We start from the raw sequence: 23,847 nt of genomic DNA on the forward strand, positions 1-23,847 counted from the left end.
ATGCTACAATGTATCTACTGGCACCTAGAGCATTCCTTCATGTAATAGAACAAATTGAAATGCAATAAGACTACCACGTGATGGGACACAAACAATTCACAAATCTTTTTCTTTTATTAGCATCAGATATTGATAAGAGCACAATTGATCGCAATATTCAGGACTACAGATATCCTATTTTTGTGCATGGTAAAATAAATGCGCTCATTACAATAGAAATAAATATGTATCCAATCCGAACATGGAATGGCAACTATAGTAGAGAAAGCACATAGATGCAAAATAAAGTTGTATCTATAATGTTCAGTAAAATGCAGACAGACACAACAATGTACAGAACAACACAGTGATTTCACTGTTGGCCAACTTTGCAAATAACTTGAGAGTGGATCACAGTTGCCTGTTAAAAGTACCTCTATATGTGCAGCTTTTATCTGCACACAAAGGAGTATTCTGAGAGAATAGGATTCTGTAAGTGAAGTTTTTAACAGTTGTTTGCATTGAAATCCCCAGACTGTGCAGCAGAAACATGAACAACAGTGATCTCTTGTGGTCAGAAGATACATTGCATTGTGGGTAATGGTTCCTTACAAATCTCATCTCATTCCTTTCTCCTCTTTTGGAATGGCACAACCAATTTCAGTTCTGGAAAAAGTTCAAAAACAGCCTTGCAACAAATGCATACATTTATTGAAGAACATTTTTTAAATACTAATAGGCGACACATGACGTTAAGATGGAGACACATGAATCCCTGTGTTGTTTTTCTTCAGTGCCGATGGCAATTCAGTCTGTTTTTTCTAAATGAGAGAAGACAGTGAGATGCATGGTTGAAAAGCTGCATGAGGTGCCTGGGAAAGAGGGAAGGCAGGGAGGGGAAGAGGCTTACAACTGCTTTCCATGAGCAGAGAATACTAATAGGCACCCAAACGAAAAAGCAACATTTTCGGGTTTGAGAACTGCTTCCTAGACAGACCTGCAAATACAGGTTGTGCTCGCGTCATATCTATGGTACAGATTCCTGCTACCTGGCTTTCAATCACCTGCAACAGAAAGTGCGTCCAGTCCCGTGTTCCCGATAAGGAAGATCATTTTTCGTTTCGCGGTTTCCAAGAACGTCGAGTTTGTGAAGGAATGGGTTGAAGACGGAAGGCACAAAAAGAGACAACAAAAATAAAAGGCCCAAAGTAAAAATGTATTGACAAACAGCAGCTCTTAGGTCACAGTCCACAAGACAAACAGGATTGTCCCCATAAACGGGACATAAAACCCAAACTATCAAACCATTTAAAATGCATATAGACACAAAGCTGATCATGACCAGGGTGCAGGTGGGATACGATGGCTAAAACGGGTACATCCACTGCGACGGCTTTAACAGAGACTGCCTGGGTCCCGGTTGGAGTGGATTCGTTACATCTGAATGCATGGCGCTTTAAAAAAAAAAAAATCATAATACTTGAAAACCGCTTCATTACAGCCTCCTCAAGACAGTAGCTCAGTGCACGTTAAGATCAGTGATCCAGTGTTACCGTAAGTGACCTAAAAGCAGTGTCTACGCTGGACAGTGCGTCTAGATCTATCTACAAGTAGTCGGCGGTCTGAGCTGTGTGCATCTTCAGGCCAGAAGTTGAATGTCACCTTTCCATGTCATGGTAACATCATCTACATGGTATCTTACAGGTCTTCAAAACTGACAGCTAAAGGAGATTCAGAACACGGGATTACCGAACGTGAGACTTAACCGACAACTGAACAAATACCATGTCTACGCCGTTCTAATCCACGGATGCACAGGCTAGATATACACATCTGGGGCTTATTCAAGAGGAAGCAACGCGATCAGGACAGACAGAACCACGCTGGCTCTACGCTGCGCAGCTCTGGACAGCCTCTTCCTGAGTACGGCGCTGGTGGGGGGGGTTTCTACAGGTATCTGCCACACGGTAGCTACAGGACGCACGGTAGCTACAGGACGCACGGCTCCTCATCAGGAGTCCACTTTCCCAAACGTCCCGTCCGGAGGCCTGTAATGTTTGGGGAAGGCCTTGAGCTGCAGGGAGTTAAACGCGTACTTGCGACATCCGACATTCTTCATTGTGTTCTCCCTTCTGCAGCCCTCACTGGGAAATGAGAGAGGGAGGGGGGGGAGGGAGTGCAGAGGAGAGAGAGGAGGGAGTGGGGGGGGGGGGGAGGGAGTGCAGAGGAGAGAGAGGAGGGAGTGGGGGGGGGGGGAGCACAGAAAGGATGACAGCAAGTGAAGAAAAACGAAGAAAAAAAATTGGATCTGTTAAAATACGAGACTAAATAAAAACCCGATGGCAGTGAGAGTAACACACACTACGTGAGGACTGGGATGGGGGGGGGGGGTTGTGGGGTGGGGGGGGTTGTGGGGTGGGGGGGGGGGGGTGTTGGAGAGACACTGAGGCCTGTGAAACACTAACGAGCTGCTGGCCTGTAAACATGGAGGAAGGAGCTACAAACACGTCCCATCTAAAAGCGCTGAGCTTTTGCTTCTCGATGATCATTGTTGGTGCGACACGTGGCTACGACATAGCAGGGCTCAGGCCGCATGGCGCATGGTGCATGGCGGGGGACTTATTGCGCTTCCAGGGGTGAAGCATTGATGAAAAAGAGCCAAGACAGAGAGAAGGAGAGAGACAGGTGAGAGAGAGAGAGGGATATATGAGAGACAGAGAGGTTGAGCATAGTGTGGTCACGACAGGACTCTTCATACTGACTGTCTAACACAGACACCTGAAAACAAACACCCCCCTCAGCTCCTATAAAGTGACAACAGCAGGGAGATTATGCAAGAACCATAATCACAATATATACTCTGCATTAGAATAAATATTTTTTTAGCAAACATAATGTATATGGATTGACACATAAGCATTTTAAAATACTATTTACAGCAATACAAATATATTTTCTATCGATTTGATAGTGCTCTCTTGGGGATTTTCCCTTTCCCAAAAACGAAAGAAAAAGCTTTTTGGTTAGAAAGAAAAAGCAAGAAGCTAGGAGCTGATTATTAAATAGGAATAAAAGCATCTGCCTTAACAACCTGGCTACGTGGACTACAATAAATATATTTGGAGCCAGAAAGAAATGTTCATTTGGATCCTTTTCTTATAGTTCTGTTACTGGACAGTTTTCTAACCCTCTGAAAACAGGGCTGCTAGTTTAACAGTTCCCTGTCTAAACAGCAGGGGGAGCTTCAGGGTCTTTGTCACTGCTTACTGACAGAAGGAGGAAGTCCCTCATTGCTTTAATCATGTTATTATCATGGCTCCTTTGATTTCATCCCTGCCCCAACATCTTGTCATGGGAAGATAGAGGTAGTTCTAAATCAGCGTAATTGATTGATAGTTATGGAATAATTCTATACATCACTCTAAATATACACAACATATTCCAAAAAACTTTACGTGGAATACCGAGCAAAGAATAATGCATATGCTTCCTCAAAGACTGTGAAACAGCATCTGTTCCATTGTCTTGAAAAGGTCAAAGGTCTTCATAACTGGTCAAATGCATATGGAAACTGCTGCCATTGTTTTGTGGGTAATGTTCCAGAACAGTCTCGAGGTCAGGTATAGTGTTGGGGGGGGGGGGGGGGCAGGGAAAGGGGGGGGGGGGGTGTAGGAAGAGCATGATTACCTCCCCAAAGGAGGTTATTTTTGGGTGGTCTATTTCTTTAGTGGGTCATCTTAGATTGGGCTGAATATGTCTGTCTTGGAAGGAAACAGCAGCAAAGTCTTCTTCTTGTCACAGCAGCATTCACGCAAGGAAGAGTTCATCACATACCGAGTATAGCTCAGTGGTTAAGAGCATTTGACTGAAACGGCACGTTTGAATCTTCCCATGTATGTAGCTCTGGATCAAAGCGCCTGATAAAGGAATCCATCCCAGGGGACAGGTTGTAGTTCCATTGAACCCAAACAGGAAGATCAGGATTAAGTTCTAGAGTCAGCACTAACCTCTGTTGTGCTGCATCATAAGTCATCTCTAAACCCTAACCCTGCTTCTACACCAACCTGGGAATAACACCAGGAAGCTGGTCTCTCCCAGTCCTGCCTGAAGCCTTTGGCACAAGATCTTACATTCTTCTGATCGCTCTCCTACTCCATCCATCTTTCAGAACGGCGGGAAATAAAGAAATAGTAAATATAGAAAAATACACATAAATACTGCTGGTTGGATACTGCGCCCAGCAGGTTACATAACTATAGGGGTGGGTAGAGCTCGGTGGCATTTGACTGCAGGTCGCAGGTTCAAATCCCCGTGGACTGTACGTCACTTTGGATAAAAGCGCCTGATAATAATAATAATCATGTATTCATGTATTACATTAGGCCTACGTATTCAAACAAGCTTGCCTGAAACACTGTGGTGTACATTCCAACAATTCAACCATAAGACTTGCTTCCTGTGAAATAATAAATCGTGTCTATTGGCGAGACTTACTGCATTGGGAACAACAAGCTAGAAAGTGCGAGCAGACAGTGTCCATCTGTAAGAGCAGGAAGAACTGGAACTGACTGTACAGGCCGCTACAACCTAACTGGCATCTAGAACCCGTTCACAACCTTCTTCTGGCCTATGCACTTTAGGATGCTAATATAACATGGAAGACATCAACAATCAAGCTAGCTAAAAATGTGCATGACTGGAAAAAACTCTTGTGCAAAACAAAACCCTAAATTCAGAGTAAGAAAAAGGGCTATAGTCATGTGTAACCTGGAATAGCAAAAGTTGCATATTCATCATAACCCTATAACAATACTGTTAAATCCAGAATTACGACAATAACCTCTCATCTCGACAATAGCTATTATACAGTGGCTTTGTTTCAAACTCTGTCGTTCAAAATGGTTCTTCCAGTGAGGAATAAGGCAGAACTATGACCCCAACAGTCACACACTGAACCGACAACCTTTAGACCGGCCCCCTGCTTTGACTTGATTGGTCGAAAGACAGTGGACAGGTAGGGCAGGACGCTGAAGAGAAGCATCCATTGGTCGGAGGGGCAGTCATTTTAGCTGAGAGACGCAGTGTAAAGCCTCGTAAAACTCTACACTCACTAACATCCAGTATATACATCCTGCCTTCCTGACAAACTAACTGACTATTATCCCTCTATCTGACTGATCGTTTGCCTTCCTGTCTGCCTGCCTGCCTGCATTCTTATCTGCCAGTCTGCCTGCCAGACAGTTACACTGGAAGGTCAGGGGGGCTCAGGGGGGTCAGGGTAGTAGTAGACAGTAAAAATAGAGCGAGAGGAAGGTGGAGGGGGGGGGGAGGGGCTAGGAGGGCCAGGGGTCCAGTGTGTTGCCTGTGTGTGTGTGTGTTAGGTGTGTGTGTTCAGCTGCAGCGGAGCTTGGCCAGCAGGTAGGCCACGCTGAGGAAGAGCCAGACGATCAGCAGGTTGGGGCTGAGGGCCAGCAGGGGCAGGGAGTAGAGCAGGCTGGGGTCCAGCCTCAGGTCCCTCGCAGGCAGCAGCCCGCTCAGGTTCTTCTGGATCACCCCCTCCCTGGTCCCAATGCTGTGGACGGGGGGGTGGGAGGGGGCGAAGAGAGGAGGGGAGAAGACAGGGGGGACCGGGGGGGAGTGAAGAAGCGAGGCCAGGGGAGACAGATGGCATGGACGTGGGCGTGGGGACAGCGAGGGGGAAAATCCAAAGAAATGGAGGTGACGACCGCGAAGGCGGAGGAGAGAGAGAGGATGTGGGCGTGGGGGGAGGCAAGAGGAGGTTAGAGAATGATGTCGGGACCACAGACCACAGCCAGCGGAACGGACAGGTGAAATGAGACCCAGTTCAGACGAGAACAAAGACCCCCCCAGACACGAAGCGGAGGAACGTGGACAAGAACACATGAGGAAGCAGAATCAAAACGTGACATGGTTCCAGAGGAAGAGAAGGAAGAGAGAGAAAGAAAATTAAGAGAAATGTTTCGACATCTTTGTGGGATAGGAAAGGGAGACAGGCAAGAAGACACAGCTATGGGACTTTCCTGAGGGGGGGGGGGGGGTAGTCAACTGAGGGGCTTCAGCTAAATTAAATTCATGAATTTGAAACAGCTTATTTGACTTATATTTGACTATACTTCTTTGCCTCCTGAATTGACCCGAGCCCAGAGTGGAGGAGGAGGAGGAAGAGGAGGAAGGGGGAGGAAGGGGGGGAGAGGGCATTGCCAGCCATACAGCCATGCAGCACCAACAGGCCACCTTCCCAGCATGCACTCAGTCGCCAAACCTCACAGGCCATTACCGGATGTGTGACCTACGGCAACCGCTCCTAAAACCCCGCCCCACTCAGAGCCCTCCCCCCCTCACAGCTGTATCATCGCCGGGTGGGGACGGAGAATCGGGATCACCAGCCACTGCAACATCCAACCTTCTGTCTGGACACCAAGACGAGAGAGAGAGAGGGAGAGAAAGGCCCTGGCTGCCCGCCAGCCCCTGAACACTTTGTCCTAGTGTACGCCTGGGTGCCACCTCGTGCCATTTGGACGAGAACTGTTTTCGCGTCATTGCTGTGAGCCTTCAGCCATGCACAAAGAACCTGGGAGCGGTCTTCCTGCTGTCGGTAGATACTGTTCTCCTGTCAGCAGACTGTGGTACTGTTCTAGCGCGAGTGTTGCTCATTACTGAACCGTCAACGAGGTGTTCCCCCGCCAGTCCCTCAGCCTGCTAACGCAACAGGGGGTTCATCCTTCTCTTCTCGTTCAGCAAGCAGTCAGCAAACAGGGGGGAGGGGGATGGGGAGGCGGAGGGATGGAGCAGAGGGGGATGAGATGAGCTGGAGAGGGGCATTTAGGAGCTCCGTGGGTGGCTATTTACTGCTAACTGGACGGACAGACAGGGCTGAAAACACAGTGACACTGAAGGAACAGGTGCCAACTGCCAAGAGAGATACAGAGAGAGAGAGAGAGATACACAGAGAGAGAGAGAGATACACAGAGAGAGAGAGAGATACAGAGACAGAGAGAGATACAGAGAGAGAGAGAGAGAGAGAGATACACAGAGAGAGAGAGAGATACAGAGAGAGAGAGAGAGAGATACACACAGAAAGAGAGAGAGAGATACACACAGAAAGAGAGAGAGAGAGGGAGAGGTTTGTGAGAGGGAGCGAAAGAGAGAGTTAGAAGGAAACACAGAAAGAAAGAGGGAAAGGTAGACAAAGCGAGAGAGGGAGCACTAAAGTAAGAAAAGTGTGGTAACTTAGAGAGGGAGAGAGGGTTTAAAAAAAAGACTGAGGCCATTTCAAAAAGGACTGTCCAGTCATCTACTTGCCACAAAGCTAGTTGGCACATGCCCTCACAGTGGTGGTGGTGGGGGGAGGTGGCAGTGGGGGGGCGGGCGTCTGTATTCAGGCAGTAGAGAGGGGGCTTGTCGGAGGGGGGGGACGTACCTGCGCATGCAGTCCAGGGCCTGGGTGAAGACCTGGGGGGCCATGCCGTGCTCGTGCTGCAGGATCAGACACTGCTCCAGGGTCACAGACATGGCCGTGCGGTCCTTAGCGCTCTTACAGCTGGTGAAGCGCACGCCGTTCAGACGCCGGCAGATCTGGGGCGGAGGAGGGGAGAGACGGGTGGATTTCACACACACACACGCGCACACACACACACGGTCAAGGTAGAGAAGTGGGTGGAGGGAAGACTTTTAATCAAGCAAATGTATCTCAGTGTTATCTTCATCTCCATGACAAACCGCGCTGGTGATGTGTGTGTGTGTGCGTGTGTGTCCTACCTCTGCGGCCTGCCACAGGATGTCCACGTTCTTGTTCTTCCTGGCGTGGACGTTCTGCCCCAGGAACCTCAACAGCTCAGGGAGACACGTCTGAGAACGAGACCTGGGGAGGCCTGGGGGGAGGAACCAGGAGGAGGAGAGGAGAGAGGAGGTGAGAACCATGTCTCCAGGCAAACCCAGGCTGGCAGGCAGGAGAGAGGGCAGTCTTGTCACTCACAGTCCTCAGGTAGGACCTCTTTGAACTGCTCGTAGTAGGAGTTGAGTCTGGCCAAGCTCTCCAGGTTAATGACCTCCTGCAGGGACGTGTCTCCAAACCTGATGCACACACACACACATACACAGAGAAACACGAACACAGAGCAAGTGTCAGTTTCTTTTTCTTTTTTCTCCCCTCCTCCTCCCCTCCTCCCCCCCAGTCCCCTCCCCCAGGTCGTACTTCTCAGCCAGGGTCTGCTGTTCATTAATGCCGACGTTGAAGAGAACTGGCTGCACACGCAGCAACATGCCGTTCTGAATCTCCCTCGGCAACGCGTCAAACATCGTCCCCGGCAACGGAATGCGCACGTTGAAGCCGTCCCGGTTCCCCGTGATGACGGGCAGCATGTCGGGGGCGGAGCTAGACGTTGCCTGGGTGACCTTGAAGGTAACGTTCCGCAGGTCCATGATGCCCACGCTCATGTCCTCCAGCATGGCCAGCTCCTCACCTGGAGCACACACACACACACATATGTATAAACACAAACGCATATGTATAAACACACATACACACACGTATATGTATAAACACACACACATATGTATAAACACACACACACACACATGTTTAAACACACACACACATGTTTAAACACACATACACACACGTATATGTATAAACACACACATACAGGGATAGAGAGGCTGTTGTTGTTTACCGTAGGTGCTCAGGAGAGACTCAAACTGGGCCAGCAGGCCGATGGTGTACAGCTGTCTGAGGAAGCCGTCGTCACGGAGACAGTTCCTCAGCTTGATGATGAAGCCGCAGATGAGCGCGGTCAGCTGCCATGACAACATCAACACACAGGCATCACCACAACACTCAACATTCAGCTGCAGGGCAACATTGTGTGTGCGTGCTTGTGTGTGCACGCGCGTGGGAGTGTGTGTGGTGTGAGTGTGTGTGTGTGCTGACCGTCTGGCAGAAGACCACGTCGCGGCGGTACTGCAGGGTGAGGTCCAGAGCGATGGTGGGAGCGCTGTCCTGCATCAGCAGGAACACCATGGCCTTCTTGGCCTTGTCTCCCATCATGGCCACACACTCTGTCAGCGTGGTCAGCAGGGGGTACAGGGCCTCGCTCCACTCGCCTGGGAAGGACACACACACACACAACCAAGCACAAACACACACAACTTCAACTGAATCCATTTAAGCACTCTTCCGTTATTTGTACCCTCCTGTAACCAGTACCAGTCTCCTGGTGAACAACATACTCTTCATCCATCATGAGTTAAACATCTTCCTGTCTGTCTGTGACAACACAAGACTGTAAGACAAGACAGTGTGGTACAGAGACCCACAGACCTACAACACAGACCTACACACAGACCTACATGAAGCAGAAGCAGGGGCTGTTCTAGAGAGAGGGGGCTGGGGGTAGGGGGGCTGGGGACCAGGGGCTGTTCTACAGAGAAGGGGCTTGGGGGATAGGGGGCTGGAAGACCTGGGAGCCAGGGGCTGTCTTAGGGGAGACGGGGCAGGGGGACTGGGGCAGGGGGACTGGGGCAGGGGGGAGGACAGAGCTCTTACCTGGGAAGGCCTCCTCGCCACTGGGATTGCCATCTGGAGGGGCGGAGGTGCAACATGCAAGTTAGGGGCGGCCACCAGCAACATGGCAGCACGCACGAACAGGACAGTACAGTAGCAGTGAGGCCTGGGCTAGCTAGCTAGCTAGCTAGGCTAGCAGGACAGTACAGTAGCCGTGAGGCCTGGGCTAGCTAGCTAGTTAAGCTGGGCTCGCAGAACAGTACAGTATAAACAGTGATGCCTGGGATAGCCAGCTAGCTAGGCACAGAGACAGCCTCCACCCAAAGCAGCACAAACAACACAACCACATGATTCAGAGGACAGACGGTCACACTTCTCCATATTGGACAGTTGAGACTTATTCACTTGCAAAGCTACACTTTCCTGGCAAACTAAACCGGGGTAGACTTAATAATAAACATGGAGGTATTGGATGGCATTCATAATATATACAGTGTAAATGTTGTACCTTTAAAGAGTAGATATGACTAAGGATTCCCCATGCAAGGCTGAAACAACATCTGAACATGCGTATGATGATATGTATGCATGTTAGCAGAAATGCATTACTGGACCTATATCTTTACTGAACCAATATAGAGAGGATCAGAGAACTGCACCCAGGGTTACACGAGTGGAGGGATGAAAAGAGAGAGACAGAGGAGAGAGAGGGACGGAGAGAGAAAGGTAGGGGGTATTAAGGAGGAGAGGTGACCTACAGGGTTCTCTGTGGGGGCTGGGGCGGCATGCAGAGACCAGAGCAGGCATGGAGGATGATGAAGAAGGGATGGTGGCGGTGGGGGAGGAGGAGGGCGATGACGAAGATGACGTTGGCGATGACGGCATGCAGTCGGGGTTGATCCAGAAGGCCCGGTTACCTTTCTTAGAGGCGCCGCCCTGTTGGTCGGGCTGGGTACTGTCCTCACTGCTGTCGCAGGGAAGCCTGTCCTTCTGCAGGAGCTTGTCCACACGCTGGATTATACACTCCAGACTCTTCTCAACGTTCACCCATACCTTCTCCTGGGGGGGGGGGGGGGGGGGGGGGGGAGGGGACAGAGGACAAGTGAAGAGAGAAAGGAAACCAAATAACCAACCAGTAACGTGAATCGTATATATCTAGTCCACGCTGAGTCCCTGAAAGATGCAGTTGTCCGGAGAGCCTGTCCTCACCCACTCCTCCTCATGCCAGTCCACGTGCAGGGAGGAGCGGCTGTTCCGGCCGCTCCACTTGGCCAGCAGGGTGTCCTGGTCGTTGCGGAGAACTACTTGTTCCGAGTCGGCGGAGGGAGACGCTTTGGAGGCGATGTAGTCGGGCCGCGCGGCGTTCAGGGCCTGGATGGCCGAGGCCAGCAGCTTGCAGTCACACACCGTCACCAGCTGACGAGTCTGACAGGACAGGAAGAAGGGGCAGGGGTCAGGAGAGGAACAGGGCTCCGGAAAAGGAAGCAACAACTTGCATATTCTAGTATCAGACATGACCAGGTGTCTAAGCAGGGTTCTAGTACCAGACATGACCAGGGTTCTAAGCAGGGTTCTAGTACCAGACATGACCAGGGTTCTAAGCAGGGTTCTGTTCCCGGACCCCCACCTTGTCGGCCAGGATGGTGAGGGTTCTCTCCAGGCCGTTGGCGGAGCGGTCCTTGGCGGCGCGGGACAGACGCTCAGCGTAGTAGCTGACCTGCGTCTTCAGAGTGTTGATGTGGGAGATGATCTCCTTGGCCCGCACAATGTCCTGAGGGATATAGACGATGGACTGACAGCTGGACAGGGCACTGCTGCAGGGAGGGAGGGAGGGGGTCAGTGATTTGACACACTCAAGAGACACTCATCACACACTTGGAGGCAAGGACAGGCACAGCTTACCCAACAGCATTGAACACACATTACACACACACACACACAGACAAACAGACAGATACACACAGACACACAGCTAAACCGACTTTCACAAGCGACATACACACACACACACACATTAACTAACACCTTTTGTGCTCTACTGACACAGAGCGATTCTTCCTAACAGCAGTCAGAGGAGCGTGAGGCAGCTCCAGTCCTGCTGTGACAGTGTGTGAGCAGGTCAGTCTCCAAGGTCACATGCACATGCCTGGTCCTGACCCACAGGAAAACAGGGGACGGCACTGTCCCAACCCACACACACACACACACACACACACACACACACACACAGACAGACACTCACACAGACACACACAGACACACACAGACACACACAGACGCTTGCACACACACACACACACACACACACACACACACACACACACACCAGTCCCTCTCAGCCCTGCATCAGACCATCTTAACAACACTGACAGAGATGGTTCCTGCTACGTAGCACCCTTCAGCAGTCACATTTACTAGTATCCATCAGCAAGCCTTCACATGCACGCGCGCACACACGCAAGCACGCACAAAAACACATTGTCACACTCCCTGAAGGAGACCAGACTCCCAGTGACAGCATACTTCCATGCAGGGGAGAAACAAGTGACAAACCAAACAAAGCCCCCATAATAACCACAACTCACCATTCCTCCTCATTAACGCTGATTAGAAAATAAAGATGCAGTTAAAAAGCCGGGAAATAAATCATTTTAGAAGGATAGAATCATAGATGAATTCAAAATAATTGAGCTTATACTGTATCATGTACAACATCATGACAAATGATAAACTCTATGAAAAGGCCTCATGCAAACGGTAAATAAACGGTAGAGCCAAACATAAATGTAATTGATAAAATGAATTTCACGTGACAGTATGTTGTTGAATGTCATTGATCAGAAGATTGAACAGAAGATCATTGGTAAAAAGGTCCCTCCCTCGCTTCTCCTCTCTTCCCCCTCTCCTCCCCCTCTCCTACCTGTCTCCTCTCTCTCTCCTCCCTTTCTCCTCTCCCTCTCCTCCCTCTCTCCTCTCCTCCCTCCTGCACAACTTACTGCTTCTTGGTCTCCTCAAACTTCTGCAGCAGTTTCCTCAGCCCGCTGTTCTTGAAGCCCTGGCAGTGAGCGGCCGGAGCTCCCATGGTCACCACGTCATACGTGTGGTCTGCAGGACGAGGGAGGGACTGTTACAGGGGGTGGGAGTGCGTGGGGGGGTGTACGTGCGTGTGTGTATGTCGTCGGCAGAGTGGAGCTCACCAAAGCCAGACTCGTCCTGCACCCTCATCCTCTGGACGTGCAGGTTGGTGGGCATGAACTCCAGCTTCCTGTCTGCTTTCAGGTTACTGGCCTTGAACCAGGGACCTGGGGGGGGAGGAGAGATTGATAGAGACAGTGTTGTAAGGTCAGTCAATGGCTAATATGTGTCCTCATGTGTGTGTGTGTGCTCGTGTGTGTGCGCTGACCCTTGTACTCCTGTAGGTCTGTCATGGTCTCCTGGTAGATGAGGATGGTGGTCTGGTACTGAGTAACGATCTGCCGTCGCAGGTTCTCCCAGCACGGAGACAGCTCCCCCAGCTCCTCCAGCTCACACACTCTGAACACACACACACACACACACACACACACACACATACTCTCTTACTGAGGCACAAAGACGAGCAGAAAAACTACCTATATAACACACACCAGAACACCTGTGTGTTTCTGGGCCTGTGTGTGCGTGTGCCTGAGTGTGTACCTGAGTGTGTGTGTGTGTGTGTGTGTGTACCTGGCCGCGTCCTCCTCCAGCAGCAGTTTGACGTACTGCCGGGGGATGTGGAGAGAGAGCACGCTCTCTGCCATCTGCTCTAGAACCCTCAGGTGGTTCCCGTCCGTGGTAGGGAAGCGGTACATACGGGACATGGTGCCCCCAAACACTGCAACACACACACACACACATGCACACACACACACACACATGTTCAAAATGACAAATAGAAATGTAGAGCTGGATGTCACAGTGCTGTTTGAGCCTGCCTGTCTGTCTGCCTCACCTGATCTCAGCAGGGTGTCCTTGCAGAGCGACGCATACTTGGCCCTCACGCCCATGGACTCGGTCAGACTCTCATCCACGGGAAGCACCGTCTGGGAGAGGAGAGGTCACATTTAGAGACAAAAGTACACACACACACGAAGAGACAGAAAAACACGGAAGCATGTGCGCGCACACACACACACCCTGCCATTGATGGTGTCTGGTAGCCGTGCCACTGGCATCCTCTGGTCCCTCTTCTCATCCATCTGCCAGGCCACCAGACTGATGGTCCCCACACAGCTGCTCTCCGCTGACCTGCCAACATCCAGACAGGAAGAGCAGAGGAGGAGACAGGAAGTGGAGAGGAGGAGACAGGAAGTGGAGAGGAGGAGAGAAGGACCCTGTGATTCCCAGAGAGCAGTGTGATAGCTTTATATAAAGTTTGATTTGATGCCAGACGTGTAGTAAAACATGAGGTGTGTGTGTGCGTGTAATGTGTGTGTGTGTATAGTGTGTGTCCTACCTCAGTGTCAGGGCTAATCTGTGGTTCTTGTCCTGAAGCAGCTCCTTCACAGGAAACAGAGCTGAACCAAGGAGATACATCTAGAGAGAGAGAGAGAGAGAGAGAGAGAGAGAGAGAGAGAGAGAGAGAGAGAAGAGAGAGAGAAACAGACAGAGAGAGAGAGAGAGAGAGATAGACAGAGAGAGAGAGAGACAGAAAGCGAGAGAGACAGAGAGACAGAGACAGACAGACAGAAAGAGAGAGAGTGAGAGAGTTAGATGGATGGACTGTGCGTTGGGTGGATAGTGTGTTTTGGGTGGCCAGGTGGATGGAGTGTGTTGTGTGTGGTCTCACCGTGCCCTGCGAGCGGTCCTTGACATCGTACACAGACAGCTTGACCTGAGTCTGCTGGTTGATGAAGGAGTCCTGGAAGAAGGCTATGCTGCTCAGGAAGATGGGATTACTGGTGCCCTGGCAGGACCACAACACACCACGTCACTCTGGGACTCTGTGTGTCTGGATCTGTGTGTCTGTGTGTGTGGGTGTGTGTGTGTCTGTGTCTGTGGAATAAAGGAAGGAAGAGCAGGCAGCTGTGGGTGCAGCAGTGTTGTGGGGGAGCACCTCTATGATCTGTGGGTGCAGCAGTGTTGTGTGGGAGCACCTCTATGATCTGTGGGTGCAGCAGTGTTGTGTGGGAGCACCTCTATGATCTCTGTCTGGGCGTGTTTGGTCCAGAAGGCCTGTGGAGGGGTGGTGCAGCTCACGGCCACGAAGCTGTTGGGTTTACGGTCCAGCGCTGGGGTCACCAGCTCCGTACAGGCTAGGGACACACACACACCAACAAACACAATGAAGAAGTGCACACACACACACACAAATAGTAGTGTAGGGATCTCCAGGTTTACTGTTCTGCATCAGATACTCACACACACTGAATTCCAGTACTGGCTCATCAGGGTCCTGGCTGTTCCCTGTAGGAACACACACACACATACACACACACGTGCACGTTAAAAACCAGCCTTCAGATCCAGGCAGTTCAGCCGGTGAGCTGCACAGCGGCGTTGGTGGGCGTGTTGCCGTGGCAACGCGGAGGGGGGAGGGGGGCGGTCTGACCTGCGAGTGCCAGCCCCATCATCTCGGAGGAGAGGTCGAAGGTGTTGGCCCGGTACACCGACCACGGCCGCTGCAGCTTGGGACCAGCCCTCCCCGCCATCATGGCCCGGGGTGTGTGTGTGTGTGTGTACACAGCCCCCTCTCAGCCCTCCTTCCTAGACTGGGAGAGAGACAGAGAGGGACAGGTAAGAAGAACAGAGAAACATAGCTTGACCATCATGACTGCAGGCCTGCTATTCACATGGAACAGATGGAATCATCAAGATGGAATCCCTCCCACCCTCCCTCCATCAGGTCCAGGTCCAGTAGAGCAGCAGTAGGGGTGGCCTCCTGCCCACAGGGGGCCTGTGGTCCACATTCAGCAGAGAGAGGAACACACAGAAGAAGAGAGGGAACGAGAGACAGAAAGAAAGAGAGAGACAGACTCAGAGGGAAAGGCATGCAAAGAGTGGTAGAGATAGAAAGAGAGAAGAGATGAGCAAAGACAGGGGATGACGTAGAAAATAAATGAGAGAGGGGGAGCAGAGAGAGAACAAGGGAAGGATGGATGGCGAGAAAGAGAGAAGTAAGGAGGGAGGGATGGATAGAAAAAGAAGAGAAGGATAGAGGAAAGGAAAGAGAGTTAGGGAGGGAGAGATGGATGGAAAGGGAGGGACGGAGAGAAGCAGTGAGTGGGGAGAGAGAGAGGGAGGGAGAGAGAGAGAGAGAGGGGGAGGGAGGAGAGGGCAGCACGTGTCTTTGAACATGCAGCACTCCTCCTCTCCATCCCCTCAGCCAGCCTCCTCATCTGCTCCCAGTCACAGCTGACAAACTAGCTTATTCCTGCCTGCTGGCCTGCGTCTGTGTGTGTGTATCTCTGTATCTGTTTTGGTGTGTGGGTGTGTCTGTTTTGGTGTATCTGTTTTGGTGTGTGGGTGTGTCTGTTTTGGTGTATCTGTTTTGGTGTGTGTGTGTGGGTTAGGGTTAGAGTGCGCATGTTAATGTGCGTGGCATAGGGATTGTGTACTTAACACGCATCAAAGCTTTCATTTCTGCTCAATTGTTTATGCTCTCCTGTTCCCCTCTTGAACACAGCTTGCTCACACGCGAGCCAACATGGAAACGTTTTGGGTGTCCAGTTGATGCAATAACTACGAAAGGTTGAAATGCTGAACCGTAGTAGGCACGGCCGTTTCTCTCTGAGATGATTAGACATCACTTAACAACCCTCATGCGTCCACCCTCTCTCCCTGCCTCCCTCCTCCTCTCCCTCCCCTCCCCTTCTCAGCTAAGGAGCATGCTTAACAGGCCTCTCCGCCCCTCATTGGAGACCAGCAATTAGCCTATTTACACACATACCGCGGGCTAGCAGCTCAAATAGACCAGAGATCTGCTCCACTTTCCCTCAGACACTCTTCTGTTCTTCTACTCCTACACACTGCGGTAGTCCACAAGGCCTCCGATTTGTGTCACAGGATGTGTATTGAGATGAGGGGACCTTACTACAGTATGGCCATCCATCTACTGTTATCACAGAGGAATGATGCTCACTTACCGTACGATCCAACTTGGTGCCAAGATCTGATGTGTGATGGTTATCCAGCCAGATGGTGGGGTGTGTTGGCTTGTGTTCAAGTAAGCTTATGTGTGTGTGTGTGTGTGTGTGTGTGTGTGTGTGCGTGTGCGTGCGCGTGTGTGTGCGTGTGTGTGTGCGTGTGTGTGGAGGTTGCAGTCATTGTTCCTCTGGACTACCAAATTTAAAGCAGCAAAAGTGTTTGAATATCTGCAACCATTTTGTAAATTAGCCATGATTACAAGTCACACAAGTGAGAGCCAAATATAAATATAGAGAGGGGACCCAGTAGCCCTGGGAATCACATGAACTGGGTCACTCGAGGAGGGGGGGGGGGGGAGCCACCGCTGGGCTCATCTCTGCTGCTTTCTGACACCATTTCTACACACATTCACATAACTTCAACTGAAACACACAGGCCATTAGCTGCGGTGTATGTGGAGGGAGCTGTGTGTATGTGTGTGTGTGTAAGAGTGAGTGTGTGTGTGTGTAAGAGTGAGTGTGTGTGTGTGTAACACTACCCAGGCCTGCTAACCATAAAAGGGCAAACCCAAGCTTAACTGCAGCTTGCTGACTGACTGCCTGCCAAGGTTCCTCTGCTCTGAAAGACCCCAACCAAGCACCATTACACACACTCACTCCAGCCAGATACAAACTGGGACACCATTCACTCCAATAGCAATGACACAATAGCCAGTTCAGGACAGTAACCACGTAATTGTGGCAACCAAAACACTGTAGCAACTAGCATATTGTGTGGATCTACTTGGGCCTTAATATGGAGGAGTGATATTGATAAGCGTATTAAGTCATGCATTCACACAGTTGGCAATATTTTGTCAACTTGAAAGGCTTGTCCATGTTTGCGATTGGTCATATGGAGCAAACACCGCCCATTTTATGTGAACACGCTCATAGCCTGATTGGAAAAATCCTTGGTGATTATTAACTTAATAATCACCGTTGTGACACTGCTTAATACACAATAGTGGTTGTTAGACTCAGCGGAGCCAGCTAACTAAAAGATATCCCGGGCATGTGGAACTTGCTTCGTAGTACAGACCCCTGGTCTGAGTGTCTCCCTCCCTCTCCAGTCCACCTTACTCTGTTTACAGACACCAGCTTGTGTAAACACACTTAGGGTAGCAGCCCTTCCTCCGCCTGGACTGGGTCTCCACCGGCTGAACCGCTCTGTGGGACACATGGAGTGACTGGGAGTAAAGTGATCTTGCTCGGTATTTACACACTCTTTCAGTCGCTGGCCAAATAAGGAAGTGTACCCACGAGCAGGTCCAACACCATCATGGAAACTTCTGTCCTCTACAACATCAAGATGATAGGCTCAGACTTTTTCCCCCGCAAAGTTATTTTCCATCTACACACCTTGCTGGTGTAAAACCATAAGGTCATTCTTTTATGTGTGTGTGTTTGGTTAAATTAAGATAATATACATTTATTCATCTCATGTACATGGAATGTAACCTGTTATAATGCGATTTATTTACTGCTTTAAATGTTATCTGTAGCGCCCTATGGGTTTTGCAGAAAGCAGGTTATGTAACATACCCGGGTAAGTTAACTCCCCAGCTGACACCCAGCGTTGTAGCAACATTGCCAGCTGGTGGGTTAACTTACCCGGTTATGTTGCACAACCTGCTTTCTGGAATACCCCCCTGATTGCCTTCGACAATAATGGTGGATTAAATAAATAAATAAAAATCAAACGTATTATAATATAGGAAAGAGACTTTGATCCCTGTAGCCACAGTCCTGATAGGGCTGCAGGTGTCAGGGTGCAGATTGATGAATGAATGACATCATGAGTCCTCCACCTCCAGACCCCAGCTGCTTTCCATCAGACACACACGTGAGAGGGTTCCTAACAGGGTCCTATCTGGGCCTCTTACCGCCCTCCACGGCTACACGTGATCTCTCTCTCTCTCCCTCTCTCCCTCTCTCTCCCTCTCTCTCCCTCTCTCTCCCTCTCCCTCCCTCTCCCTCCCTCTCCCTCTCTCTCCCTCTCTCTCCCTCTCTCCCTCTCTCCCTCTCTCCCTCTCCCTCTCCCTCTCCCTCTCCCTCTCCCTCTCCCTCTCCCTCTCCCTCTCCCTCTCCCTCTCCCTCTCTCTCTCTCTCTCTCTCTCTCTCTCTCTCTCTCTCCCCCCTTCCCACTTTTTCATCCTTCTCCCTCGCTCCCCTTCTTACTGTAATAATAACAAGAATGTATGAATTTAGCAGACTATTGCATCCAAATGGTGGTACGGAGGGATTTGAACCTGTGACCAAAATGCTCTAACCACGCATCTTTCTTTCCCCTTCCATCCCTCCACCTCCAGGTTTTCAACAGGGCCCCAGGGACGTAAACACCCTCTCTATGATCCCCGCTCCATCCTCTGCCAGCGTCGATGACCAAGATTGACAGACTACCCCAAATGTACATCATGAATCACAGTAACTAAACACAAACTGACTTCCTATTCAACAGAGCTGCGTTGGTTCATTTATACTTACCTTAGACTGCTACCAACTCTGAAAGAGGCTCTGGGTTAAGAGCAGGCCTGAGGTCAGTTAGAGCATACTCACTATGGGTGTGGTGGGCAGAGTGGGATGCAGGAGGGCTGGTCAAGTCAGGTGGTCAGACTGGGGGGGGAGGAGCCAGGAGAGGACAGGAAGCAGGGTGGGGCTGCCACCACACCGTCTGATGAGAGAGGGGTCATAAGGTCAAAGGGCAGGCCGTTACTATGACCCCTGTGGTGCTGGGGAGTAGAGAGAGAGCTGTTCCAGGAAGGCAGGTAAACTAGGCGGTGGAGATGAGGTCAGCAGGACGTAGCTTCTTATTGAAGAGTGTATGTGTTCGGGCCACATGTGTGTGTGTATCTAAGTGTGTGTGAGTGTGAGCTGTGTCTTGGTTCCCCCCCATTCAGCCTCACTTCCTTATTTCCACACAGGAAGTTGCACGGGTCTAAAGCGGTCCCTGTACACGGTTATTGCTGTGTAACTAGCAGACAGAACCAACCACACCAAGTCACATCAGATTTGTCCAATCACGTGAGGCACTTCCTATGGTTTGTAACTGAGATGGCTTGCCATGTATGACAAGCCGACAGTTTGCCCTACGATATCAGCTCCAGAGAGCCAGCTGTGACTCGTTTCAGGACACCTGATGTGCTCCACTATCCACACAGACGTGCACGTACACACACATGCAATGTTCCTCACACATGCTGTGCGTGCACACACGCACACACAAGATGATTTTCCACTCACTCACAAACTCAGCTCCTGGGTTGACTGGAGACGGCAGCAGATGGTTTCTGAGGAGGGCAGACACAGGATAGCTCCATGAGGCATGGAGATGCTCTCCAAACAAGACCGAGGATGGAGGACGAACGGTCAGCTCTTTCAAAATATGACCTGTGCAACGAGGACGGTTTCCTGGCTTCTCAAACCACATTACAAGGTTAACTGTCAGTTGAAGAAACACTAACTGACATAATAGTTCTGGGTCTTTCTCCACAGGAAACAGCAATAGGCCACACTCACACAACATGGCCGCTTGAAGTGGACCTTTTTGCATCTGACACATTCTGCGTAGGCTCTCTGAGATTAGCATACCAGCCAACGCTAGCACACCTCTGTAACTGTTACAATAAGACCTTCCCAAAATGGCTGCCTCCTATTCCAACAGTTCAGATTCAGAATCTTAGCATGATTAGCTAACATGCTAACCTATACTGTGTGGATTGGGGAACACAAGTTGTATTAGCTTAGCCTTACCTGCCCACACACACACACACACGTCAGAATGGAGCAGTGAGTGCGGCCTGCTGTTGGTTAGCATTGACCGGAGACAGTCCCACAGATTCGTATAAAGCACTGTTCCTAACTGGGCTGGGCTAGTTAGAGGTACTCATTAAAAGATCAAACGAAAGAATGTGATGGAGGATTCCTTCGTTCCTTCCTGGGCTCCTGTTCCGTGTGTCCCTGCATGTAAACAAACCTCCACGCAGCAGCAGCAGCAGCGCTCCGACTGCATCACACACCAGAGGATACAGCTCCCCCAGCTCTCTCTCACTCCCTCCCTCCCTCTCTCCCTCCCTCTCTGATACTCTCTCTCTCTAACTCGTCTTCTCGCATCTATCCCTTACTCACTCTCTCTCTCTATCCCTTCTCGCTCCCTTTGCTCACTACATTTGATCTCCCCCTTCCTTCACTTTCCTAGTGGTACATCCTTCCCTGCTTGTCCTCATCTCCTCTTTTCTCTGCAGTGTTGCCAGTAGCAGACGATCGATAAGGTCCTGTCAGAGTCTACTCTCCACCCAGCACAAACACATGGAGCCCTGGCGGGGGAGGAGGAGGGAGCGGGGGGGGGGGGGGTGTAGTCCTGGGGGTCTGCCCAGATATGACCTGCAGTGTTATGTGAGTCACTGACAACATCCAGGACAAGAAGGAGGGAAGTAAGGAGGGAGTAAGGTTCAAGGCTGATTCTGCTGTGTGTCATTCAACACATGTTGGAGAGGAGGAAAGGAGAGACATAAGAAAACAAACTGAGTGAGATAGCCATCCATCCATCACCTGTCAGTAGATCTAACTTTACACAACAAGCTGAAGTGCTCATTCTAGACAAGCCCCTACAAGATGAACAATATCTAGGCCCACAATACAGGCTTGGTTCAGGAATTGCACAATAACAAACCTAAGCTGTGACCCAGCCTACACAGTGTGGGCTGAACCAGAAGCAAACCTGTTAGAACAACACTGCTCCATCTGAACAACACAGAGTGCTCCAACTGTCACGTTTTCAAACATGCTCTCTCTTGCTCTCTTCCTCTGTCCTCTTTATACCCATCTCTCTCTTTCTCTCTCTCTCTCTCTGTCTCTGTCTCTGTCTCTCTCTGTCTCTCTCTCTCTCTCCGGGGGTCTTATCCTCGATCCAGTCCAGGAAGGGAGCGACAGCTCCTACTTTTCCGCACATGTGGACGGATGCTCTCCACTCCTCCAGCATCCATCAATAATTCACTCTGGTTGCGTAAGAGGGAATTGCAATGTGGAAAGCCCCCCTTCAGGCCTGCCAAACACATACACCCCCTCTCCTCATAAACCCCCCAACACCAGGCTCTAATGGACACAGCAGTGAATAGTTGGGCTGTCCAAAGCAACAACTGAGAATTGGGGAAGGGGGGGGGGGGGGGGGGGGGGGTTACAGTATTCGGTACTGTTTGTGAAATTGGTACATGTGTGTATGTGTGGTTCATGGAGAAGTGCAACTTTGTGATTTGAGGGCAGGATTCTGTGGGAATAATGACAGTATCTAAAACCATGCATACTTACTGTGTGTGGGCAGGAAGAGCATGGTAACAACACAACATGAGCACCAAGTGGGCAGTGGAGAGACAGTGTGTCAAGGAATGTGAACACATTGTATTGGCATTTAGAACTATTGGTGTGCTGGATGTGTCATGTAGGGCATGCGTGTGAGAGATGACTGAGAGATGATCTTTCATGCCTGAAACATGATGAGTTGATTCAACAGCCTCCTGTTCAACCTCTCATCTTATTATGTACCAAAGAGAAAGAGATATATAGACAGACAGAGACATAGGGAGTGATAGAGAGACAGACAAGCAGAGAGACAGTGAGAGAGAGAGACAGAGAGAGAGACAGAGAGAGAGAGACAGAGAGAGACAGAGAGAGAGACAGAAAGAGAGACAAAGAGAGAGACAGAGAGAGAGACAGAGAAAGAGACAGAGAGACACAGAGAGAAAGACAGAGAAAGACAGATCTCAAATCAATGTGTCCCCTTTCACCTTGTGTCTCACTACGAAACAGGAAACCATGGTCGATGTTCATACAAGACTGTACTCACTGCCCTCAACGCCCCCCCTCCGGAACGATCATCTTCCCACGAATTATATGGACATGCTGGCACGGAACTACCGTTAGCCTATGTGAGCCTTTAATCAATAAATCGGCCGTCACGTCTCCATATCTCGACGGTTTTTCTGTTTGAAACCTTTTCAAAACAGACCCTTTGTTTTTATACTGTTTACGCTTGCATTAGGATGACACCAGGATGCACGCCCTGGCGTCATGGATGACTGACCAGGCTTCGGAGCTGGCACGTGCTGCAGTACATCTTGTTGTTGTTTCTAGCCATGTGGAACGCACCCACTCGGGAAACGCTGTCAGCCGCACTTCACTTGAAAGGGTTATGTAAGAATGATACAGTCAGCTGTAGACCCAGCCGGACAGTGTCGTGGGAAAGATCTGATGAAAACGGTTATGAAGTGTATTAACATGAAACACGGAGCTTATGAAACAGGAGGTAAGAAATTAGAAACACTATTTCGGTCAAACCAAGTCCTTACTCTCAGACCGCAACGCCTGTTTGACGTCTCAAGCGCAAAAGTGAAACAATGCTATTTAAGTTTTTCTGTAGCCTACCGGAATTGGATCATTTGCGGTAAATAAACGATGGCTGTAGCATAGCAAGACAAGTATGGACAAAAGCTCAAATACACATCTGTTGACATTCACTTCAATTGTGAGTTACACTGTTACTACAATACGTTAATTACGCGCACCCAGGGTCAAGGCACAAAACGATTAGGTTCAAATAAACCGTGACCCGTTGCAACAGTTTCATAACCAGACTTTAGTTCAGAGGGCCATTCCTTTTGTATCATAATTGCACCGTTGCATTTGAACGAACTATGAGGAAAGACTCAACTGTTTTCTTAAGTTGAGCATTATTTGTAAACAATGACCAAATTAGCTTGTTAGCTTGTACGCTATTAAGATGTGAATGTATAAGTGTCGCAACGTGGCTTCATCCACCATTATTATTTAAAGTTCTGCATACTTACATTTCTAATTCCGTGTCATAAGAAAATCCATTTAACAGAAGAAAGATAAGACAAGGGCTCTGTCTTAACATTTGGTGGCTGTTAAGCTTGTACTCTCTGCAGTGATCTGCTGTCTGCCTCTTGACTGTGGGAGTCATGTGACTTACACTAGCTGAGAAGAATGTGGAGCTGAATCGAAGGAAGCTCCCCCTATCGGATTTTTCCAAAACAGGCTTTATCAATAAGTACTCGCTTTACAAGTATCCACGTGTAGTAGCCTATAGTTAAGCGCACGTATACGTGAATATTCATTATAAGTAGCCTTTATTGTCATCATGTTAGAATAATGATAACTTTGTTTTGAATAAACGTAGGAATG

General features: G+C 49.8%; 1 protein-coding gene across 5 annotated transcripts; it reads right to left on the reverse strand.

Annotated features, from left to right (window-relative positions):
- Positions 1-103: 103 nt before the first annotated feature.
- Positions 104-23,635, reverse strand: LOC124474516 (inositol polyphosphate-4-phosphatase type I A-like). Of its 5 annotated transcripts, none has more exons than XM_047030737.1 (24): positions 23,490-23,635; positions 19,207-19,321; positions 15,075-15,234; positions 14,885-14,929; positions 14,660-14,778; positions 14,313-14,429; positions 13,980-14,059; positions 13,660-13,771; positions 13,476-13,566; positions 13,211-13,358; positions 12,906-13,036; positions 12,700-12,804; positions 12,499-12,607; positions 11,130-11,316; positions 10,712-10,927; positions 10,420-10,561; positions 9,545-9,577; positions 8,930-9,102; positions 8,673-8,796; positions 8,195-8,462; positions 7,976-8,073; positions 7,759-7,871; positions 7,421-7,575; positions 104-2,123 (listed from the first exon to the last, which is right to left on the reverse strand). In XM_047030737.1, exons 3-24 carry the CDS (start codon positions 15,175-15,177, stop codon positions 1,991-1,993), a joined length of 2,802 nt encoding a protein of 933 aa, XP_046886693.1. In that variant the 5' UTR covers positions 15,178-15,234; positions 19,207-19,321; positions 23,490-23,635; the 3' UTR covers positions 104-1,990. The 5 variants fall into 5 exon arrangements, with proteins under 5 accessions (XP_046886693.1, XP_046886691.1, XP_046886690.1 ...); XM_047030735.1 differs by having other exon boundaries at positions 10,261-10,561; XM_047030736.1 differs by lacking the exon at positions 104-2,123 and adding an exon at positions 3,645-5,551.
- Positions 23,636-23,847: the final 212 nt, after the last annotated feature.

The sequence above is a fragment of the Hypomesus transpacificus genome, chromosome 12 (genome assembly GCF_021917145.1).
Source record: "Hypomesus transpacificus isolate Combined female chromosome 12, fHypTra1, whole genome shotgun sequence".
Lineage (NCBI taxonomy): Eukaryota > Metazoa > Chordata > Actinopteri > Osmeriformes > Osmeridae > Hypomesus > Hypomesus transpacificus.